The sequence below is a fragment of the Lutra lutra genome, chromosome 6, assembly GCF_902655055.1.
Source record: "Lutra lutra chromosome 6, mLutLut1.2, whole genome shotgun sequence".
Classification (NCBI taxonomy): domain Eukaryota; kingdom Metazoa; phylum Chordata; class Mammalia; order Carnivora; family Mustelidae; genus Lutra; species Lutra lutra.
In genome coordinates this window covers 128,996,817-129,012,490 of record NC_062283.1, presented here as the reverse complement: position 1 = coordinate 129,012,490, position 15,674 = coordinate 128,996,817, and the positions used below count along the sequence as shown (strand labels likewise).

Genomic DNA, 15,674 nt, shown 5'->3' with positions numbered 1-15,674 from the left:
CTCAGCGGGAAGCCTGCTTCCTCCTCTCTCTCTGCCTGCCTCTCTGCCTACTTGTGATCTCTGTCAAATAAATAAATAACATCTTTTTTTAAAAATTCTCTTATTTCCGTCCCCTTTCCTTTTGCAGAAATAAGATATTTAATTAAATCAGTAGATTTTCTTTCTGTAGACTCTTGCAGATATTCTGTTGTTCTGAGGAAAAACAAATGCCTTTTAGGTGGTTTGCAATTTGTTTGTTTATCATAATATGTTTATCATGTTAGAGAAAAGTTTTAATTATAGCTTTTCCCTCTGTACCAAGTCTTGCCAATCAGAAGTTGGGAAGACCTTTCAGTTGAAGCACTATCAGCTAGAATCTTGGAGTTGGATGGGACTTTGAAGGCTGCCTTGTTCCACCTTCCACATCTGCTAAGAATTTTATTCAGAGGGACGCCTGAGGGGCTCAGTCAGTTGAGCATCTGTCTGCCTTGGGCTCAGGTCATGATCCCGGAATCCTGGGATCAAGTCCCACGTTGGGCTCCTTGCTCGGCAGGGAGCCTGCTTCTCCCTCTGCTTGCCATTCCCCCTGCTTGTGCTCTCTCTCTCTCTCTCCCCCTCTCTCTGTCTCCCCCTGACAAATAAATAAATAAAATCTTTAAAAAAAAAAAAGAATTTTATTCATCCCTTCTCTGTTGTGGTCATCTAGTTGCTGAGGACTTCCAAAAACAGGAGCTTCACAGCTTGTGAAAAATAATTACTCTTGTTAGACAACTCTAGTTGTTTGAAAGCTCTCTCTTATTTGTCGTTGAAGTCTGCTTCCAGAAATTTCACCTTGTTCCTCTTTGTTCTGTCTCCTGAAGCATACAGAACAGGACTGTTCCATCTTCCATTTGATTAATTCAGATGCTGGAAGATGGCTTTCATCTCCTCCTGTAATCCTTTCCTCCAGGTTAAACATTCCTTAGGTCCGTGTTTTCAAATACTTCTTCATCCTAATACTGGAGCCAGGCTACCCTGAATGCCCATCTTGATACGTGGCCATGACACCCAGGACAGAACATAGTTTTCTAACCACGAACTGACCATCAAACAGTACAGCCTGACCATTCCTGCCTGTGTTTTGGATACGTACCTCTGTTGACACTGCCGAAGTTTGTGTTTGGGCTTTTTTCTAAATTTTCTTTAATCTGTATCACCGTCTTGGCTTATATAAAGAATGTGGTTACCAAAGATTCTCACCACTTCTTTATGAGTCACTGTCAAACTGAGGCTCACACATGTACAATGAATTTTTGAAACCTATAGAACCTGTAGAACTATACAATTATCCCTGTACATTGTATCTCGCGAATATCAGTCTTTTTTCAATATGTGAAAACCATTAAGGTTTTGATGCCATCCATGTGTTAGCTTTCTCTCTTGGCTCTATGACATCTGAAAATTAAAATCTAGTACATATTTCTTCTCCGTCTTCATTCAGGTAATCCATGGAACTGTGATAAAGGAAAGAAACCAAATTGGGGTTGTTTTTTGTTTTTCTTTTTTTTATTAAAATATAGTTGACTGGGTGCCTGAGTGGCTTAGTTGGTTAAGTGTCTGCCTTTGGCTCTGGTCGTGATCCCAGGTTCCTGGGATCGAGTCCCATGTTGAGCTCCCTGCTCAGCAAGGAGTGTGCTTCTCCCTTTCTCTCTCCCTCTGCCTCTCCCTCTGCTTGTGCTTTCTTTCTCTCTCAAATAAATTTTTTAAAAATCTTAAAAAAAAAAAAGAAAGAAAGAAAGAGGGGGTGCCTGTGTGGCTCCATGGGTTAAACCTCTGCCTTCAGCTCAGGTCATGATCTCAGGGTCCTGGGATCAAGCCCTGCATCAGGCTCTCTGCTCAGAAGGGAGCCTGCTTCCCCCTCACCCCTGCCTGCTTTTCTGCCTACTTATGATAGCTCTCTCTCTCTGTCAAATAAATAAATAAAATCTTAAAAAAAAAAAAAAAAGAAAGAAAGGGGGCGCCTGGGTGGCTCAGTGGGTTAAAGCTTCTGCCTTTGGCTCGGGTCATGATCTCAGGGTCCTGGGATCGAGCCCCGCATCGGGCTCTCTGCTCAGCAGGGAGCCTGCTTCCCTCTCTCTCTCTCTCTCTCTCTCTCTGCCTGCCTCTCTGCCTACTTGTGATCTCTGTCTGTCAAATAAATAAATAAAATCTAAAAAAAAAAAAAAAAAAGAAAAAGAAAGAAAGAAAGAAAAAGAAATATAGTTGACACACAATGTTACATTGTTAGATGTACAACATGGTGATTTGACAAGTCTGTATGTTATGCTGTGCTCGACACAAATGTAGCTACCATCTGTCATCATACACCACTGTTATGATACCACTGATCATATTCCCCATGTGGTACCTTTTATTTCTGTGACCGATTATACATTTCATAACTGGAAACCTGTATCTCCCAATCCCCTTCTCCTTTTTGCCCATCCCCCAATCCTCCTCCCCTAAGACAACCATCAGTTTGTTCTTTGAATCTATGGGTCTGTTCCTGGTGTTCACTTATTTGTTTCATTTTTTAGATTCTATATTAAATGAAATCATATGGTATTTGTGAAATCACATGGTATTTGTCTTTCTCTGTCTGACTTATTTCACTTTAGCATTTAATACCCTGTAGGTCGATCTATGTTGTCACAGATGGGAAGATCTCATTCTTTTTTATAGCTGAGTAATATTCCTATATGAATGTGTGTGCATGTGTATACATACCACATCTTTATCCAGTCATCTATCAATGGACACTTGAGTTGCTTTTGTATCTTGGCTATTGTAAATAATGCTGCAATAAACACAGGAGTGCATATATCTTTTCAAATTAGTGTTTTCAAAAGATACCCAGTAGTGGAATTACTGGATAATATGGTATTTCTATTATCAATTTTTTGAGGAACCCTCCTACTGTTTTCCATAGTGGTTGCACCAATTGACATTCCCACCAACAGTGCACAAGGGTTCCTTTTTCTCCACATCCCCACCAACACTTGTATTTCTTGTCTTTTTGATAGTAGCCATTCTGACTGGTGTAAAGTGATATCTCATTGTGGTTTTGATTTGCATTTCCCTGATGATAGTGTTGACTATCTTTTCATGTCTCTTGACCATCTGGGTGTCTTCTTTGGAAAATGTCTATTCAGGTCCTCTGCCCAATTTTAATCAGATTATTTGGGTTTTTTAATAAGTTCTTGATATATTTTGGATATTGACCCCTTTTGGATATATTATTTGCAAATATCTTCTCCCATTCAGTAGGCTGCCTTTTTGTTTTGTTGATGGTTTTCTTCACTGTGCAAAAGCTCTTTATTTTGGCATAGTCCCAGTAGTTTATTTTTGCTTCTGTTTCCCTTGTCTGAGGAGACAGATCTAGAAAAATGTTACTAAAGCCAATGTGAAAGAAATTACTGCCTATGTTTTCTTCTAGGAGTTTTATGATTTTATGTCTCACATTTAGGTCTTTAATCCATTTCAGTGTTATTTTTATGTATGGTATAAGAAAGTGGTCCAGTTTCATTCTTTTGCATATAGCTTTCCATTTTTTTCAGAACCACTTATTAAAAAGACTAAACCAAATGCTGAGTCCTGGAGGTTGCTTTTCTGCCCAAAATAAACCCACTACCAAACATTCTTTAAGAGTAGTTGTTTTACATATTTGAATTCATTTTACCATACTCTAATCCCTCAGAGCCCCATTTCTGTGTCTTATCCACAAAAGACTGTTTCCTTTTTTTTTTTTTTTTTTTTTTTTTTTAAGATTTTACAATGTAGGGGCGCCTGCGTGGCTCAGTGGGTTAAGGCCTCTGCTTTGGCTTAGGTCATGATCCCGGAGTCCTGGGATCGAGCCCCACATCAGGCTCTCTGCTCAGCAGGAAGCCTGCTTCCTCCTCTCTCTCTGCCTGCCTCTCTGGCTACTTGTGATCTCTCTCTGTCAAATAAATAAATAATCTTTAAAAAAAAAAAAAAGATTTTACAATGTATTTATTTGTCAGAGAGAGAGCGCGCAAGCAGGGGGAGCAGCAGGCAGAGGGAGAAACGGGCTCCCCACTGAGCAAGGAGACTGATGCGGGACTTGATCCCAGGACTCTGGGATCCTGACCTGAGCTGAAGGCAGATGCTTAACTGACTGAGCCACTCAGCTTCCCAGAACGAAGTTTTTAAAACCCAAATATACTCTATCTTTACTGTTTCTGAAGCTAACAGTGAGTGGCCATATCGAAAGAAAAATGAGAATATTTTGTAATGATTTGCTCATTGTGACCCACCTGTCCTGGGGCTGCAGTCAGCACTCACTTTTTTTCTAGAGCTCACAACCCATCTATTTGATAACGTTTTTTAGAATTTTGCCATCATTGTCCATAAATTCACTGGTCTTTGTTCCAGATGCACCTCCGTCCTCATCTTTTTCTTTTGTCCTGTGTTCGAAGACATTTGTCAGTTGAATCTCATCTCTGAGATTTCTTAGGTCTTTCAGTAGCTGGGAAGGACCATTTGTGTGCACTGGGAGCATGAAAAGGACCGAGGCGAGTGGATGCCTCTGTCAAGGTGCTCTAGACTGGAACTGAGTTTCCAGAGTGAGGAGGAAGACGGAGAAGGGAAGTGCCGCCAGAGATATCAGGCAAAACGAGTGAGAAATCTGCTGGTGGGGAGGAGGCTCAGTGAGGGTGTCACGCAGTAATTTGTCCAAAAGGGCAATACTGTGTTCAGAATGGGAGTGGTGGTGGCCTTAAAACGCAGAGGATCCCGGAAGCCAGACCTAAGGCAGGTTGGTAGCTGCCTCCTCCCTGATGACCTGTAACGGGCTGTTTCATCCTTAAAGTCCCCTCTTCATGGAATTTATTTTCATCTTTACAGTTTTTAACTCATTCTTTATTTCTGTTTCCTTTGTCTTCTCTTAATAATACGTCATCTTTGGGGACTATTTGAGAGTACTTGTCCTTCTTTGACATACTGCCCTGATATTTTGATGCCTCTTATTTTTATCATCGTCTCCTTCCCCTGTGCACCCCCCATCAGTCTTCAACAGATTCTGATGAGGTTGTTTCTGAACATTTTTCTGTGAGGAATGGCACTTTAAAAATTGTGTGATAAGTGTCCTGGTGATAATACAGACTTATGGGTGGATTCCCCCACAATTCTCACAGCTTTCTACCTCTCCTTTGTCAGCTCCTTCAAATCAGGGAGAGCATCCGATCTCCACAGTGCAGCTCTGTGCAGAATAGCTGCTCAGCCCAGGCTCAGCAATGGAGGAGGCAAAATGCTGCTCCTTTATACCTGGGCCTTTTCCAGTCTGAGCCCCAAGAGACCTTATCTGTAGATGTTTATTTTGGGCTCTTTCATAATTAATGATGACCACAGTTGAAATTTAGTTTTTTCAGAGGCTCTCATCCCCCTTGAACGATTTCCATTTATGATCTCTTGGAATCATGGCAGTCTTTTCACTAATTTTTAAATGTGCTTTCCTAATTTATGGTCTGGGTGTCCAAAACCATGCGTGCTGGTCCTTTCTTTCACTGAGTCTAGTACCAGGTTGGAGTCCCTTATCACTACTGCATGTTAGTTTCTGCCATCTTCTTAATCCCCATTAGGGAAGCATGGTCCACTTTTCCCACTCGATTAGGAGATGAGTGGTCTCTTTCCGTAACAGCATGGCCGCCATTTGTTACCTTTCCTCCTTATTCAAGTGTTTTCAACCATTAAAAACAAACAAACAAACAAAAACCCCCTTTAACATACTGCTTCTACTTCCTTAGTCTCTATTATCCAGTTTCTACAGAACAAGGTCTACCCTAATTTCCAGATGAGTTTCAGCATCCCCATTCTCTAGGGCACTTTCTCTGTTTGGGCAAAGGAAAACTTGGGGTTCTCTCCAATTCTGTTCCAGTGCTATAGAGAGGAACAGCTCTGGATGTGCAGAAATGAAACCTAAGCCATTTCTCAGATTTGCTGTTGGCTCTTGCCACTCAGCCGATCTCATCCTAGTTACCTTCTCCTGCAAAATGAGATGAGAAGATAAGACTGGGCTTGGGTTTCTACCAGGTCTGAAAGTCTTTCTTTGGTTTCATTGGAGAGAAGCAGTTGTCTCACGCACTTCTGCTAAAGCTGCCTAGATCTCATGGTAGGGGCTTGTCTTTACCATTTAAGAGAATTTTTTAACCAAATGGTTTTCAAAAGCATATGATGATTTCTCAAAAGGGTCTCATAAAAGCAACATTTATCACTGAAAAGGTGTTTAATAACACCTTTTAATAAATGTTAAATAATAAGGCACTTAACTTTAAGTACTTTGCATCTTTTTCTCTCTGTGTTAATGTCTTTAATTGGATCCTCTAGCAAGGGATTTGGACTTAATTTATTGCAGGTGATGCTGCACTTACATAATTATTCAGTTGACTTAATTAGAGATTTAATTATATTAGTGCCCTAAAGTGCTATATCAGAGAAGTAAAAACACAGACTGGTAATTCACCTTTTTGTATTTTTTTACATCACTCACCCTACAACTAAAACTGTTTTTCAAGCCATAAAGGCCAGAGGGCATGCCAGCCTCTTCTAGCCATATCCTAATATGGAAAGTTCTGTCTGTGCATTTGTTTAGGCTTTGCCCAGTCAAAATGTAGGTGAAAGCAAAAGTGGAAAGAATTTTTCCAATTGTGTGGTGAGCCTGGGTGGCTCAGATGGTTAAGCATCTGCCTTTTACCTCAGGTCATGATCTCCATGTCCTGGGCTTGAGCCCCACATTGGGCTCCCAGTTCAGTGGGGAGTCTGCTTCTCCCTCTCCCTCTGCCTCTCCCCTGCTTGTACCCTCTCTGTCTCTCTCTCTCTCTCTCTCAAATGAATAAATAAAACCTTAAAAAAAAAAAAAAAGGATTTTTCTAATTGTGGTCTTATCTCTTGCATCTTTTAGAACCAAAGTTGTAGGTCCAGTCCCTCAGCAGTCCTTTCAACCCCCTCCAGCTCTGCTGCCCTAGGGCAGCTGCCTAACAGGTGGTCCTCGGAGGAAGCAGCTGTGTTTGTATCTCCCACACCTACTACACACCCACGCCATCCAGGTGCACAATACATGGTGGTCAAAACAGTATAAACCTTTGGGGCGCCTGGTGGCTCAGGAAGTTAAGCCTCTGCCTTCGGCTCAGGTCATGATCTCAGGGTACTGGGATCGAGCCCCGCATCGGGTTCTCTGCTCAGTGGGGAGCCTGCTTCCCCCTTCTCTGCCTGCCTCTCTGCCTACTTGTGATCTGTCTGTCAAATAAATAAATAAAATATTTTTTAAATGTTCATTAATGTTGACTATAATATTTTTAAAAAGTATAAACTCAACCCATCTATTTTTTTAAGATTTAATTTTTTTATTTGAGAGAGATCAACGAGCAGGGGTGAGAAGGGTAGAGGGAGAAACAGACTCCCTGTTGAGCAGGGAGCTCGATGCAGGACTCCATCCCAGGACCTTGGGATCATGACCTGAGCTAAAGGCAGACGTTTAACTGACTGAGCCACCCAGTCGCCCCCAACCCAACTATTTTAAAATACAGTAACTCAAAATATGTTCCCCAGCAGGTAAGGTACTCCCAAATCGGGCTAATCATTGGAATGACTTAAGAAGCATTTTTAGGCCTTATTAAATCCGTCTCTAGGATTGGGGCCTAGATATCTGCATTTTAAAGTTCCCCAGGTGAGGGATGCCTGGGTGACTCAGTCGGTCAAAAGGCTGCCATCACCTCAGATCATGATGGGGGGTGGGTTCTGGGATCTATCTCTGAGGCAGTCTCCTGCTCAGCAGGGAGCCTGCTTCTTCCTCTCCTCCTGCCGCTTTCCCTGCTTATACTCTTTCTAATAAATAAATAAAATCTCAAAAAAGAGAGAGAGGGAGAGACACGTAGAACGCAATTGCACAACATAGCCTGATCCTTTCAAAACGGCAATATCATAGGGGAGAAAATATTCAAGTGTCGTAACAGATGAATGCAGTGTGTGAAGCAGGACTCATCATGATTCAGGGAAAAAAAATAAAAAACTAACAAAGACATTTTAGAGCCAACTGGGGAAATTTGCTCATGGACTAGATATGACACAATGGTGGAGAATTATTGTTAACTTTCCAAGTTGGGACAATATTCTGGTTATGCAGGAGAGAGTTCTTAGGAGCTGCAGTCAAAACAAGGGTGAAGTCTGCTGCAGCCCAACGTGTGTTCAAGCCACGTCCTGCCAGCTCAGAGCCTGTTGTTAAATATTTCAGAATTTTGTGATTCCACCGTCCTTGATCGCTTGCGATCAGCTGTGATGGGAGTTTTTATACCACAAAAATCTGCAAATGCTACAAACCGGGTTTTTCTCCTCCCCTGGAGAGGTGACTTACCAGCATACCACTGCCCACAGCTTATTTGCAAACAGTTGAGAAAACACATACATACAAGTAGATAAAACAAAAATAGCAAAATATTGACAGTTGTTGACTGTCAGTAGTTATGTGGTCATGCGTTGCACTAGACGAGGAGTCAGCCGCCAGTCCGAGAAGGCGAAGGTGGAAGTATTTTAGGCTCTGTGGGTGAGTACAGCTCTGCGGCAGCTACTCACCTCTGCAGCTCTGCCACAAGAGCCCAAAGCAGCCACAGACAGTATGTAACTGAACGGACATGGATATGTGCCAATAAAACTTTATTTATAAAAACAGCGGGGTTAGATTGGGCCTGCAGCTTGCCAACTCCTGTGCTAGTCTTTGAACTTTTTTGTACTTTTTAAATATTTGATAATAATTTTTTTTTTTAATTCAGATTTCTTAGCTTAGTTTTCCCAGCCCTCCTGGATCCCCTGTTACTTACCCCTGTAAGGCTTGTCACACCAATGTACCTTTATTCCCTGGACACTGTACTCTGGTCTCCTCTGTGCCTTTGTTTAATCTCTTTCGATAAGATTCCCTTGCTCCTCTCAACCCTGTAACTGCTTACCAACGTTCTCAAAACATGCCTCAAATCTCACTACCCTGTAAGGTCTTCTTGAATCTCTTCTAATTACAGTTGATCTCTCATTGATCATTTATAGTCCTTTATTCGTCCCGTGGTTTTGCTGCTTTTTACAGTATACCCTTAACTAGTTCCTGATCCGTGAAGTGGAGAAGGATCATCGTACTCCTTTCACATAGTAAGTGTTTAGTTAACGTCTGCACACTGAAATCCACTCATGCATTTATGTACGTGCCTGCAGGTACCAACCCAAAGTGTAGAATACAGAATGTTGGCCTGTCTAGTTTAGGTTTGGGGTAATTAAAGATAATGAAAATTGAGAGCATGTTCTCTCTTCCTCCCTCCCCTCCCACCCTTTTGCTTTTCTTCCCCCTTCCATCCCTCCTTCCTTCCTTAATCCAACTCCAACTACCTTTGAGGTTGTTGTGCATGAAGCTACAACAGACTTCATCTTTTGGATGGGTTGGCTTTCTAAGGGCCTGAGGAGGAAGAAGACTTCAGTTGTTTGGAATATTTGTAGTGTTTTAGACACTGTCTAGCACTCTGTGCTGTCTCAGGTAGTTGCTTCCAACAGTCCTACAAGGGGCTGATATTACCCCAAGTAGTTAAATGGCTCCTCTAAGATTATAAAGCTACAGTGGGAGTTCGAATCCACCATTTGAGTGCCTTCATGCATTCAGTGGTTGGCAAGAGACCAGGGCATCCCGGGCTGAAATAGTCCCAAAGTTCACGTGCAGTGTGTGGCAATACCCGTGGGGCAGTGAGATTCTGGCAGAGTATAGTGTTCGGTACTGTGGGACGGAGTGTTGGAAACCCTGGCTTCTGACCACAGCTGTGCCACTCCCCACCTGTGATCTTGGGTGAGCTGCTGAGCTTCTCTGAGCCTCTGTTTTCTTCTCTATGTAATTAGAGGAATAAAGCAGGTTGTTTCTTTTATTCCTTCATGTTACGTGTGCTGTATGCAGTAGCTTAAAGTCTAAGGAAGAGATAAACATGGGAATGGAGAATTGACGTACAACACTACAATAATGCTGTACTCCAGGGGGCGCCTGGGTGGCTCAGTCCTTAAGCGTCTGCCTTGCGCTCAGCTCAGGTCATGATCGCAGGGTCCAGGGATCAAGCCCCACATCGGGCTCCCTGCTCAGAGTGGAGCCTGCTTCTCTCTCTCCTACTCCCTCTAATCATGTTCCCTCTCTCACTGTGTCTCTCTCTGTCAAATAAATAAAATCTAAAAAAAAATAATGCTGTACTCCAGATATGCACAGGGCACTTGGGGAGCCCCAAGGAAAAGAAGAGGCACCCACCTCCTTAGGGCTCTCATGCCTAGCTGAGCATATTCTGCTCAAGTGGAATTTGGGGAGTTTGAAGGACATGGGGAGATACGGGAACAGTCTCAGGGGAGATAACTGAGTAGTTTCCCTAAATAATGATGATAGGAGAACACAGGCTGGGCAAGGGCTAGATCAGGAAAGGACTTCTGTGACCTCATGAGAGAGCTTGGACTCTTCTGAGGGGTATTGGAAAGTAGTGAAGGGTTTTGAACAAGATCACATTTGCATTTTATAAAGCTCTCGTTGGCAGCATGACAGATGGAGTCCAGGGGCAAAATCTGCTGGTAGGAAGACTCTTGAGGAAGTGGTTGCGTAAAACAACCTAGGCAAGGGATGATGGTCATCTGAACGGAGGTCGCAGCAATGATCATGAAGAGGGGAGGATAAATTTGAGAGCTCTAAAAGAGACGGAATGGCTAGGACCTAGAGACTCCGTCTGCCCAGATGGATACAGACAACCTCACAATCTCTGTGGCCTCAAACAATAAGATGTATTCCTTGCCCATGCTCTAGGGTCCACGCAGGTAGGAGAGGCACCGTGGCGCTCAGTGTGGTCACTCTGGAATCCAGCATGAGGAACTTCTCCAGTGTGGCTGGGCGATATAGCCACCTTGGGGAAGGCTCTGGAGGGATTTATGTGGACGGTTTAAATGCTGCCGCCCAGAAGTGACTTACATCCCCCTCGACTCATGGACTAAAACTTGTCCCTTGGGGGCACCTGGGTGGCTCAGTGGGTTAAAGCCTCTGCCTTCGGCTCAGGTCATGATCTCAGGGTCCTGGGATGGAGCCCCGCATCAGGCTCTCTGCTCGGCAGGGAGCCTGCTTCCCTTCCTCTCTCTCTGCCTGCCTCTCTCCCTACTTGTGATCTCGGTCTGTCAAATAAATGAATAAATAAATAAAAAAAAACAGGACAATTATGAATGTTCCTATTATTTATTTTTTTATTTTTTTTTAAAGATTTTATTTATTTATTTGGCAGACAGAGATCACAAGTAGGCAGAGAGGCAGGCAGAGAGAGAGAGGAAGGGAAGCAGGCTCCCTGCCGAGCAGAGAGCCCGATGCCGATCCCAGGACCCTGGGATCATGACCTGAGCTGAAGACAGAGGCTTTAACCCACTGAGCCACCCAGGCGCCCCTGTTCCTGTTATTTAAAACAAAAACAAAAACAAAAACAAAAACAAAAACTTGTCCCTTGGCCCCACCCAATCTCTGGGGGCCAGAGGGCCTGACTGGAAATGAGGCATGAAGGAGGACCCCCCCCCCCAGGTTTCTGATTTAGGGAGTTAGGTAGAGGTATTCACTGAGAAAGAGGAGAGGGAACTGGGGGAAAAGGAAGCAGGCTGACCAAGTCACTATAAATCTCTTTCAGCTCTGAAGGGTAACCCTATTATTGGCCCTTCCCCGTCATCCAAAAGAGGGATTAGAAATAAACTCCAGTTATTGGCAAGAGTTTCCTTTATCCTTTACAAAGGTGTGTTTCAGTTCATTCTTCCCAGTCAGATAAAGGCTCTTAGTTTTAAAAAACGTAGCGTTCAGACCTCAACTAAGGTGTCTTTCTCGAATTTTCATACGGACTATTGTGTCAGCATATAGCATTTAAAAAAAAAAAAAGTCACTAAGTAGGATGTTAATGAAGCCTTCCTCACGTAAGAATATCAGGCTGCTGCATTCAAAATGCCAGAGACGTAAATGCCCTCCGCCTTCATTACCGCCATCCCCCAGCGGGGCACATTTCAGGATATCAAGGGGTGGGAGTCGCCGGGGAGGAGGTGTTATTAGGCTGATTGGAGCCAATTGTGTTCCTCGGGAGCCCAGACACCTAGCAGCCTTAGGGAACGGTAGTGCCTCCAAACCTTTGGGGACTGGTGTCCTCTTTACCTCAAGAAGAACGTAGCAGAAACAACGAATCCACACTGTGCCTCCCCTCCCCCGCCCCGTGACAACCTCCCCTCCCCAATTTAACTGTGGTACCTGAAAAACTGACTTTTATTGTGCATTTGTTTCTTAACAGTTGCGGGAAACAATCAAAGCTGGCAAAGGTGTGACTTCAGCTATGGACCTGTGTCGTTACCATGGAAACAAGGCACTGGAGGCCCTGGAGAGCTTTCCTCCCTCGGAGGCCAGATCTGCTTTAGAAAACATTGTGTTTGCAGTGACCAGATTTTCGTGACACCAAATTAAAAAGACACTATTGTTCGTTAGCCGGAAAAAAACAAAAAACAAAAAAACCTGGGGAATGAGGGGATCGGGAGAGCTTTCGTGATGGCATATCTAAATGTGTTTAATGACTTTAAAATCATAATCCATTTTTCCCCCTTCCTTTTATCACATTGGTAAATGAATCCTGCGTCCTTTTTGGAACTGCTACCAACAAAATTAGAAGAAAAAAGGTCAAGCAGTTTTCACTTGTCACGCCAGCAGCACACTTGAGGCTGCAGTAGCAGAAATAATTAATGAGATTCGCTCCTGTGACCTCAGCACATGGACAGGAAATAAGTCCTTATTGATTGGACCGAGCCCGGGATGGCGCCGGGGCGGTGGCCTGTGGTTTGCCTTCCAGAGAGGGCAGAGCAAGCTGGAAGCGGCAGGTGTCGAGAGAAACACTGATCGGTGCCGACCAGCGAGGACTGTCAAATCAAAAACTAGTGACCAACTGTCATAAGGGACGGTAGTTTTGATAATGAAGAAAAAAAAAATGTGCTTTGTCTCCTTGCAATTATGTCTCTGTATCTGTAGGTACAGTATGAATACACTTCGTGCTAACTCGTTTTGGTAAGGGTTTTGTTTTGTTTTGTTAGGAAAAATTTGCTGAAAAAACAATGCTAAATATTTGAAGTAGGAGATTAAAATGTTATCATATGTTAACTTGGTTGTGGTAGGAATGGCTTGCTTTTCTTTCTAGAAGACCAAATTTTTTTTTTCAAATGCATTTCAAAGACCCAAACTCTTTTTTTTTTTTTTAAAAGCCAAACAGGATGCTTTTTTTCAAGTAGGATGTATTCATTTGTCATATTTCGGTGTAGAGAATACCTTTACAACTTTTACGAGTGTCACATACATACCTGTTGATCTGGGGAATAAACTGGCAATTTTTTTTTTTTTTTTAAATTCAGAATGTCAGATTTTGGTCTTGAACCACAGACATCCAATTACAGAGAGAATACGAGCCATCTCCCAGGCCTGCAATCAGACACCGTCTCTGTGTGGTTCATGGAGATGATTTTTGTGGTTTGCCTGCGTGCAATATGAGAAGACCGTGGACAAGAAGGCTGAGTTTACATAAATGATCCAGATTGAGACTCAGCTACCTTTCTTCCTTATGTGGTGTAATTACAGCCCTATCTGCAGACAGTGAACACAGCAAACAGATTTTATTACCTCGTTCACTCAAACACTAAGTGAAGTTATTTTAGTCAAATTCCTTCCCCCCAAAGTTACGAAACCATTTTATCAGGACCCAGACTATGGCCTGCGATGAAGAGAAAAAGTGAGCTGCAGAGGTTAAGGTATTGTATTATGAAATATTTTTTAATATACTTAAAATATTATAATCGTATAGTTTATGCTACCACAACTCGAACGCCTGTAGATTTAGCTTCAGAGAATGCTTTTCTGTTTGAAACGGTCTTTTCTTGAAGAAATTGGCTTAATTAGTAACTCTGGTTAGCCACATTAGATCAGACTAGGTTTTAATCATTAACTTCCACCAAGGAGGAGTCCTGCTTTTTGTTCTCTAGATGTGCAGGAACTTACCCCGACCTGTCGGTTTTCTGAAGCAGATGGTCGGGTGCTCTGAGGCCCGATTCCTGGGCTCTTCTGTTTCTGCTTTAGCAGCTGGTTTGTTGGGTGACCTTGAGCAAGTCACTTCCCCCTGAGTCTCAACTTCCTCCTCTGTTAAATAAATGAGAGAATGTATGAAGTCCCTTCCAGCCTTGTTTTATTTTCTAAAAGACTGTCATTTCTGACCCTGGATAGCAGAGATGCTCTGTGAGGTTCAGGGAGGAGGAAAGGTGAGACCCAGGGGGAGAGAAGCTATGAAGGAGTGCATAAAACTTAATGGCAAATTTCCTCCGACACTACCTCGTGGCTTAGGGCCTACAGTATTCCTAGCTCTCTTTTGTATGGCCTGTAATCCTGGAGTCTTCTGTTTCAGCACCTGACTTTCTGCTTTCTCTGGGACCTTTCCTCCCCTGGCTCAGGTGTCCTGCCCTCAGTGTTGAGCGAGCTCTGCCTCTGCCTTCCTGCTCAGCAAACCTCCCCTCGGGCTTTTGTTAAACCTAACACTGTTGGGTAATTCACTCTCCAGCTTTAAATGGTGAGAGTGTTTCTTCATGCCCCTTCTTTAGAGATGTTTGTTTATGAACTCTTATGTCCTTATAATTTCAGATAATTTAGGGAGAAATTTGGGGCACCAAGACATGCCTAATCACACCTCTTATTCTACCACCTGGGTGCGGCCAGGGACATCACTGCTGACCAGGTAAGACTCTGGCCTCAGAATGTCCCCTCCACCCCCTCTCCGTCGCCCCCCGCATCCCCAGTTTCTTGCTAGAGGGGAAGAATTCCTTCATCAGCCATTGTGCTGCTCCCCTCCACCTGGTTCCCCCAACTTGCAAATTGGCTCCTCCAAACCTCATTCAGTTCAGGCTCCTAAGACCAGCCACACTCTCCTCCCTGTCAGTCTTGTCTTGCTCCGGTGTGTGTAGGCTGTGACGGTGAGGGCCTTGTGTGCACACTGAGCTCGTGCTCTCTCGTTCCAGTCCCGCAGCCACGCCCTGGGGGTAAGCCTCTGACCCTCTCCAGATGCAGAAGCAGGCCTAGGGGACCACTTCTAACCGCCCGGCCTGCCCCACCTCCCCACCTCCCCACCAGAGAGTCTTTCCAGGTAGCGCCTGGTTCTCTCTTCCTCTGCTTCTCTTTCCTGCTTTCCAAGATCTCGAGCCTGTGGCCTCGTATCTCCTTCATGCCCCGATTCCTGATCTTCAGTGTCTCCTCTGCTGACTATTTATGTTCCATCCTCCCTCCAGATCCCCAAAACAAACTTCCTCCCTTCACGCTGTGTGTTCTTCTGCTCCATATTTTTTCTTCTCAGCATCACCAACACATTTTCTTACAGTCTCCTGACTCTAACCCTTGCAGCCGGTCCCTACCAGCCCCCACCACCTAGACCAGTGTGGAGCTTTAGGTGCTCCGAGAATCCTGTGGAACAGATCCCTTGGGTCCCTCCCCGAACAACACTGAGATGGCCTTCCAGCAGATGGCAGCCAGACATCCCCCCAGCATTCCAGGTCTCTAACGCAGCCGCCCCTCTCCCTGGGCACACCTTGACCCAACTCTGTGCAGGTCCTTCCCCCTTCTCCGTCCTCCTTCATACCTG

At 43.9% G+C, this 15,674-nt stretch overlaps 1 protein-coding gene across 1 annotated transcript in view; it reads left to right on the top strand.

The window, feature by feature from the left end:
* The window catches only part of PDSS2 (decaprenyl diphosphate synthase subunit 2), a 256,809-nt gene extending 243,647 nt beyond the window's left edge, over positions 1-13,162 (top strand). Inside the window, exon 8 of the mRNA XM_047733752.1 lies at positions 12,309-13,162. Coding sequence (XP_047589708.1) covers positions 12,309-12,467 — 159 coding nt within the window. The 3' untranslated portion in view covers positions 12,468-13,162. The remainder of the gene's footprint in view (positions 1-12,308) is intronic.
* Positions 13,163-15,674: the final 2,512 nt, after the last annotated feature.